Raw genomic sequence first — 8,479 nt, forward strand, 5'->3', positions numbered from 1 at the left:
AGTTCAAGACCAGCCTGGGCCACACAGTGAGACTCAGTCACCCAGAGAGGAGGAAGGGAAGAGGAGAGAATGAATGTAGAAAGGGGCCAACGAAGAGAAGAGACACAGCGGGGTTCATGACCCCGGAGCTCCACCGGTGCGGCCCAGGCTCCCTGCCCAGGGGGGAGGAGGGGGTTCTGAGCCCAGGGCGGGCGCGGGAGCCTGGCAGGAGGGCGGGACAGGCACCAACCCCACGCAGACAGGGATGCGGCAGGGTCAGGCCTGGGGTCCCAGCTCCTCAAAGCCACCAGCTCCGATGTGCACAGGCTGCGGGGCCCCACGGGGCCTCCCCTGAGGGGCGGAGTCGTAGTGGGGAGGACGTTGCATCCGTGAGTCAGTGGGTGGGAGAGTCTGGGGGTCACCATCAGCTTCCTGCCCTCTAAGGAGCTGCCTTGCACCCCAAGTGGGAGGACTACCCTTTCCCCAGAGGACAGGCCCAGGGCAGGGGCTGGACACCCTGTAGGGACAGAGGGAGGGCAGCTCCAAGTGGAGTGGCTCTAAGGGCCATTCGTCCATCCCAGGGGGTCACAGGGCAGGGGATGTGAGCGACATTGTCTCTTAGGTAGCAGTACTGAGCTGTGTCATGTGGTAAGTGCCAGGAAATAGACTGATGAATGGAGGAATGGATGCTAGTCAGAGATTGGATGCATGCACGCGTGCGGGTGTGTGGAGGGATGGAAGATGGACAGAATGGGTGGATGGGTACATGATGAATAGATGGATGGACATGTGGATGGATGGATGGATTGACAGGGGTAGATGGATGGGTGGATGGATGGATGAGTAGATGGATAGATGGGTAGATGGTGGGTAGATGAATGGGTGGGTGGGTGAATGAATGGGTAGGTGGGTGGATGAATGGTGGGTAGAGAGATGGATGGGTGGATGGATGGATGGATGGATGGTGGGTGGATAGATGGTGGGTGGGTGGGTGGTGGGTGGGTGGATGGATAGATGGGTGGATGGATGGATGGATGGATAGATGGGTGGATGGATGGATGGGTGGATGGTGGTTGGATAGATGGGTGGATGGATGGGTGGATGGTGGGTGGATGGATGGTGGGTAGATGGGTGGATGGTGGTTGGATAGATGGGTGGATGGATGGTGGGTGGGTGGGTGGATGGTGGTTGGATAGATGGGTGGATGGATGGTGGGTGGGTGGGTGGATGGTGGTTGGATAGATGGGTGGATGGATGGTGGGTGGGTGGGTGGATGGTGGTTGGATAGATGGGTGGATGGATGGTGGGTGGGTGGGTGGATGGTGGGTGGATGGATGGGTAGATGAATGGGTGGGTGGATGAATGGTGGGTAGATAGATGGATGGGTGGATGGATGGTGGGTGGGTGGCTGGATGGATGGGTGGATGGTGGTTGGATAGATGGGTGGATGGATGGGTGGATGGTGGGTGGATGGATGGTGGGTAGATGGGTGGATGGATGGTGGGTAGATGGGTGGATGGTGGTTGGATAGATGGGTGGATGGATGGTGGGTGGGTGGGTGGATGGTGGTTGGATAGATGGGTGGATGGATGGTGAGTGGGTGGGTGGATGGTGGGTGGATGGATGGGTGGAGGGTGGTTGAATAGATGGGTGGATGGGTGGTGGGTGGGTGGGTGGATAGATGGGTGGATGGGTGGTAGGTGGGTGGACGGATGGGTGGGCAGATGGATGGAGTGGATTGGCAGGTGAGTGGCGGAATGCAGGCATGAGTGGATGGATGGCAGGGTGGGTGGGTGGGCAGGACAAGGCTGCAGGCCAGTCCCTAAGCAGTTGCAGGGCCCGGCAGGAAGGGACAGGGGCCTGTGCTCCGAGGTGCTGGCGGCTGGGAGGAGGTAGAGGAGTGGGGTGTGTGCTTGGAGAGCGAGCGGCTCCGGATGCCATCTGAGGACTTGCAGGTCACTGAGCGGGGCTGAGAAGGAAAGGGGGGCCCACTCTGGCTCCCCGCTGGCCCTGGGCTGGAGCCACAGTTGAAGTCTCAGGAACTTTCCTGCCAGGGCTGGGTTCCCCCTCCGTGCTCAGTCTCCTGAGTAGCTAGGATCACAGGCCTGAGGCACCGGTGCCCAGTGGGCGTTTTATTTCTATGGAAATTTGAGGTCCTGTCAGCTGCCTTCAGGGAAGGTCAAGTTGATGACAAGGTGCGAAGGATTATTCCCTGCCCCCCAACGCAGGCACATGAGAGGACCAGGGCCCGTCCAGGACCCTCCCGGAGGCCACCAGTATCACTCCTACAGGACACCCCTGCGCTCCAGGCACGGACTCGGAGCTCCCAGCTCTGGCCTAGGTGGGATGGGGTCCCCTGTGGGAGACCACCCCTCCCCCGCCCACGGCCCCCACCCTCCAGGCTGGACTCACCGAAGCGTAGAGCCGCCCTTTCTTGTTCATGGCCAGGTACCGTCCGGAGAACAGTCCCTTGATGGCCACCACGCCCACCTCCACCGCGGTGATCTCCAGGATGCCTGGGCAGGGGAGGAGGCCGTTACTCTCCCTCCACAGAGCCCCGGCGGGGCCCTTCTGCCCACAGCCTGGCCTGGGCCCTGCAGGGCGGCGAGGCTCCGCACCTGGCAGGTGGGGGGAGGGAGGGGCGGGCGGAAGCACCGTGGAGCTGGAGCTGGGAGATGCCGGGAAATCCCAGCTACTCAGGAGGCTGACATCTGAGGTTCAAAGCCAGTCCCGGCAGGAAAGTCTGAGAAACTCTCATCTCCAATTAACAAACAAGAAATGCTGGAGGTACAGCTGTGGCTAGCTGGAATGGCAGCGCGCGCCGAGCGCCGGCTCGAGAAGTTGCGGCTCCGGGGGCCACAGCGCTGCCTTCAGCCTGGGGCTGAAGCTGGGTCCAGGCCAGACTCCCTGGGCCCCGGGACGTCCTTCCTCCCCGGCCGGGCTCCCCAGTCCCCACCGAGCAGAGCCGGGAGGCTTCCAGCGAAGGAGAGCTCGGCTGCGGCGGGCGCCGAGGAGCCACGCCCGGACCAGGGGACCGCTCTGGGCGCAGCCAGGCGCGGCTCCTCCTCCGCTCGCCCGGGGTGGGTGGGGTTTCCTCCGGTGCCTGTACTGGGCTGGGGCGCAGCCCCGCGGCGCCCCCCGCCCCCTGCGCCACAGCACCACTTCCAGCGCGAGTGTGGGGAATTGGAACCCAGAGCCCCGCAGCCTTCCCTGCCCGGGCTGGCTTCGGGCGGGCGGCAAACCTCAGATCTCAGCCTCCGGGGATGCGGGGGTGACAGGTGTGAGTCACAGGCACCCGGGTGCGTGTGTGCACGCTCGCGTGTGTCCACCGCCTCAGGGCGCCCCGGGCCCGCGCCCCGTGGCCCACGCGTCCTGGGGCGCTCTGCGGGCCCCAGGTGGAGGCGCAGCGCGGCGAATGCCAACCCAGGGAGACGGCGGCGAGCGAGCGAGCGGCCGCCGACCCGGGCGGGGCGGCCTCGGGAGGCGGGAGGGCGGAGGGGCCGGCGCGCCCCGGCTCCGCAGAAGGCGGAGAGGAAATGAAGCTCATCCAGAGGCCGACGGGTGCCCCGTCCGCAGGCGCGGGAGGGCGGGCGCGGGGGCTCGGCGTCCCCACCCCGGCGTGCGCGCTTTCCCGGGGCGGGGCGCGGCGGCCGCGGAGCGGATGCGTGCGCGCTGGCACCGCGGCGCCCGGGCCCCCCTCCCCCCCCCGCCCCGCCGAGCCCCCGCGGGCGCGCGCGGTTTGGACACTCACTGTAGGCGCTGTGCTCCAGGCTGCCGTCCACGCGGCCGCTCGGGTGCAGCTGCAGGTGGTACCTGGTGGCGCAGTAGAGCTTGCGGCGCCGCGGCGCCCCGCCGAGGTGCTCGTAGACGCCGCCGCGCCCGCCCGCATCGCGCCGCAGCCGCGCGCCGGGGGCCGCGGCGGGCCAGCCGGGCTCCAGCAGGCTGAGCAGCAGCAGCCAGATCAGGCCCATCCTGGCATCGCGCCCGCCACGCGGCGGCGGCTGCTGGCCAGCGCGGTGCCCATGGAGGGCGCGGAGGGCAGCGGGCTCCTGCGCGCCTGGCGGTGCCCACTCCGGCTCGGCGGGGAGGAAATGGGGAGAGGGGAGACGCAGGAGGGGGGGGCAGAGAGAGAGAGAGAGGGAGAGAGAGAGAGAGAGAGAGACTTTAATTTCTCGCCCACGAGCCCCGGAGCGGTGAAATTTCCGCTGCTGCGCAAAAGCGCAGAAAGAAAGGAGGTTCGGTAACAAAAGGCCGCGGGTCCCCAGGCGGAGGCGCGGGAGGGGCGAGGCCGGCGGGTGGGGAGCCCGGCGGGGCGCGGGGCTCAGGCCCGGCGCCTCCTGCGCACACTCGGGCCGACGCAGCGCCGTCGAGCCCCGGCTCCGCTCGGCCGCGCGCCCCGCGCCCCCGCCGCCCCACGGGCTCTGAAAGGTCCCCGGCCCGCCCCTCCCCCGCCCCCGCCCCCAGACCAATTATGCCTCGGAAAATTATAGACCGAGGGCTCGAGGCGGCCGCCCCAGGCCCTGTCATCCCCTCCCGCCCCCCATCAATCCCCCGGAACAATGGGACCGCGGATGACTGATGTTCGCGCACACAACTTGCGGGGAAATTTGCGCTGACAAACGCCCATGAAAGGCAACGCATAATGAAGGGGGGCCGCGGAGGGCGGCGCAGGGGGAGATCCGGACGCGTGGGGCGCCCGGGGTTTTCTGTGCCCGGAGTTTCCTGTGGAGGCTGGGAGGCCGTCCCCAGATGGGGGTGCCCCGCTTTGTGGCTCCCCACCTGGGCCGGCACCGAGGAGGTCTGGACATACCGGGTGTCCCGGGCGGGTCCTCTCCCAATGGCAGGGCAGCGTGGGGGGCGTTGGAAGGGGGACAGAGGGACAGAAGAGGCAAAGGGGGCTCAGAGACAGAACCCTGGAGAGGAGAGGGGAGGGGAGGGGAGGGGAGGCACGTAAACCGCTCAGGAGCCATTTGCAGGGAGAGGCCAAGACGATGAGAAACAGACAGGTACAGGCCAGCGGCCACGGGAGACGACTCTGGGAAGGGAGGTGAGCGCCGGGTTCGCCGAGCCCCAGATGCCTTGGTATCCGTGCCCAGGTCTCAGGGTGCCCTGTCTGCTGAGCCTCCTGGGGCTCCAGGGAGAATTGGGGAATGTCACCCTCACTTCTGCTGCTCCCTGACCCCCAGCAGCCAGCCCGACACCAGGCTAGCAGGGTCCAGCAAGGGGCCTGGTGTCCCCCTCCCCCCCCCCCCCACAGGGCCCCCTTAGGGCTTCCGGCCAAGCCTCTGCCTCCATTCTAAGTTGACAGGGATGAGACAGGTAGCTGGGGTTCACCTTGTCTATGGATCTGGGGCGCTGGAAGGTGGGGTGGGGGCAGAGCCACTGTGGTGACAGAAGGAAGCAGCCAGAAGCCCTAGCAGGTCAGGGAGCAAGCAGCCTCCCTCTTGTTCCATGGCTGAATCCCCACATTGCCGGGAGGCCCCGTCTGGGCCCTAGAACCCCAGGGTAGGACATGGCTACGGTGCACGAGCTGGGGCCAAGCAAGTCCCCCTCACAGTAGGGTGCTCCACCGTAAGACAGTGCTCCCCTACAAGAGCGTGCTCCTCGCAGCAAGGCGAGGCTCCCTCAGCTGCTAGTCCCCCGTAGGAGGGTGCTTCCTGTGGTAGCGCTGTCTCGTGTGAAGGTGCTCCCCCATAAGAGAGTGCTCCCTTCCTACAGACAATTCCCCACCAGGAGGGTGCTTCACGCAGGAAGGTGCTCCTCGGGTGGGGAGATCAAGTCTTCTTCATCCTCTGTCCCTCACGTTCTCCACCTCTGGGCGTACCCGAGCTTTGGGGGGGTGAACGCAGGTGCAGAGCTCCAGTCCCTTCCTCCACCCCTGAGACGCTGGGAACTCAAAGCAGGGACTTCGAGAGAATGAGCTTGCCGGTCCCCCACCCTGCCTATCAGTCAGACACCCAGATACATTTGGGTGCTTCAACCTCGGGGCCACCCAGGACCCCGGACCAGACAGAGCTGCTCACCGCCATGCCAGCCCATCCCGGGCCCTGAATGCGCTGTGTCTCCCAGGCAGCAGTTTCCTGGGCCTGGGGTCCTCTGGGCCCCACGGGAGCCCCGGCGGCTCTGCCACCCACCCTCCACCCTAGAATTGGATGGAGTTGTCTGGAGCCCAGACTGCCCTCGTGGCCACGAGGCCTGGTCCCCTGAACCCCGCCCCCCAGCCACACCCACAGTCCTCTGGGTCTCCCCCCTCACCTCAGCCTGCCACCTTCTGGCCCAGGTACCCCCTCTGGCCCCTCCATCGCCCTGGCTGGTGGTGAGAGGCTGGAGTCCCGCTGCCCAAGGCCCCAGCCCTGCACATGCTCCTGGCCCAGCCGGAGTCCTCCTCACAGTTGGGCTGAGCTGGGCTTTGCTGTGCTGAGCTGAGCTGAGCTGGGCTTTGCTGGGCTGTGCTGGGCTGTGCTGGGCTGAGCTGAGCTTTGCTGGGCTGGGCTGGGCTGGGCTGGGACCCAGGCTGGGGGCTGCATAATGTGGTAATAGGGACCCTGTTAATTGTTTCCAAATGGTCAACTGCTGTACAGCCATTTGACTAATTGGTCTCTTCCAGACTCGGGGCCAGGACAACCCCAGGCCTGGCCCAAGTCCTGAGACCTCGGCTCAACCTCCCCTCCCCCCAGCCCCACCCAGCCCCCACCCCTCAGCCGCTTTACCTGGAAGAGGGCTGAGAGTGAAGGGAGGCAGAGATGGCGTCGCAGCCAGTGAGAGTCTGTCAGGCTCTGGACCCCCAACCTCACCCTAATTACGCCCGGCTTCCAGAGCCCAGTGCTGGCCTGAGGCCAGAGGGCCCTGGAATGCCAGGCACGGCCAGCCTTACCAGGGATGAACGGGGCTCGAAGACGTGAGCGGCTCGGCTCGCCATGGCACGGCTGGGAGACAGGGCTGGCGGCTGGGACCCCCACCGGATCCCCCAGCAGGCTGCAGGGCCGGGCCCATGGCTGCCGTCGGTGGGCGCGCACCCCACAGTGGGGACCCTAGGGTCCCCGGGCCCGGGTCAGAGGAGCCAGAGGACGCTGAGGGCCACTGGGCACAGAGGACCCCCCCCACACACACACCCAGAGCCATAGGGTGGGCTCAGCGCTGGAATGGTGGGAGGGGGCGCTGGAATGGTGGGAGGGGGCACTGGAACGGTGGGAGGGGCTCCTCCAGGCAGCAACTGGTTCAAGCAGACGGGGGTGGGGTGGGGGGCAGCCTGGTCTCAAGTGTTTTTCGTCCTTATCTTAATCATACTGAAGAACTTGGTTGAGATGATACAGTTCACCTGCGGGAAGTTCCCCACACCGCACGCTGCTAGGAGGAGGGCTGGGAGCACGGGGCTTGAGCCCGTGCTTGAACAGATCGGTCAGGGCGGGTGCGGCCAGCGGGGCGGCGGGGAGCTGGAGGACGGCGGTTTGAGGCCGTTGCGGGCGCACACGTGCGTGGGGCGCCCTGCGCGGGCCGTGTGACGTGGCTTCTGTGGGTGACGGCTGTCATCCAGCGTGGCCTTTCCAGTGGCCTTCACAGTGTGAGCACCTCAGTTCTGTGTAGCGCTAACCTGGCTGGCCCAGCCGGCTCCCGAGGCCCGTGCTGGCCGTTTGGCTACCGCCATGCCCGAGCTGGACGCGGAGGGTGTCTTTCTGGACAGGAGAGGAGGGAACGGAGGGTCTTCTGCAATTACCCCCCTCCCATGCCATCACAGAGCAGCCGGCGTGGCTAGAAGCCTGGCCTCCAAGGGTGGGCATCCTCTGCTGTGTAACGGTGTCCACAGCGGAGCCCAGGCAGGCTGGGAACCGGGGCTGCAGAACCTGCGGGCCCGCCCCTCCTCACCCCCCCCAGGCCTCACACTCCCCTGACCGCTGTGCGCAGGGTCAGTCCCTGACGCCTGGGTGGACCCATCACCCCCCCAGCAAGGGCAGAGGGGCGGGGTCTGAGGTGGGCGGGGCGGGGTAGGGTGTGGCTTGTGGGAGGGGCTAGGGGAGGGCATGGGGAGCTGTGGGGACGGGGTGGTGACAGGGCAGAATCAGGAGGGGGCGGGTGAGCAGGGGCTGCGCCCACACTTGCTGTCCTACTGAGAAACCCATCAGTCCTCACCCTCGAGAGGCTGGTGACAGACTGGCCTCCTGCTGACTGAGCTGGCGCTGCCCCCCCGCCCCCCACAGGGACACCCCCGCCCCTGCCTCAGGCTGGGCTAGAACGTCCACACACAGCTCTGCCCACTCTGGGGTCTCCGCCTGGCCCTTCCCTCCACCTGGGCATCGAGTCGCCTTCTTGGCTTGTATGAGTTCTTAATGTCCTTCAGATCCAGTGGACAGAGCCCCACCTGGGCAGGGTCCTTGAGCCCCCCCTGCACCCCTCCTCCCGGCGGAGGCAGGGTCCCTGCTCCCCGCCTTTCTGTGCTGCTCCGTTGTCAAGGGGTGTCTCACAACAGGCTCACCAAGGGCCCTGAGCCCCACGGGAGGCCTGG

General features: G+C 66.4%; 1 protein-coding gene across 1 annotated transcript in view; it reads right to left on the reverse strand.

The window, feature by feature from the left end:
- Positions 1 to 3,950, reverse strand: part of Fgf3 (fibroblast growth factor 3) — a 5,714-nt gene extending 1,764 nt beyond the window's left edge. Inside the window, exons 1-2 of the mRNA XM_048361453.1 lie at positions 3,731 to 3,950; positions 2,392 to 2,495 (exon numbers count right to left, since the gene is read on the reverse strand). Coding sequence (XP_048217410.1) covers positions 2,392 to 2,495; positions 3,731 to 3,950 — 324 coding nt within the window. The remainder of the gene's footprint in view (positions 1 to 2,391; positions 2,496 to 3,730) is intronic.
- Between the last annotated feature and the right edge of the window lie 4,529 nt (positions 3,951 to 8,479).

Source organism: Perognathus longimembris, chromosome 13 (assembly GCF_023159225.1).
Source record: "Perognathus longimembris pacificus isolate PPM17 chromosome 13, ASM2315922v1, whole genome shotgun sequence".
Taxonomy (NCBI): Eukaryota; Metazoa; Chordata; class Mammalia; order Rodentia; family Heteromyidae; genus Perognathus; species Perognathus longimembris.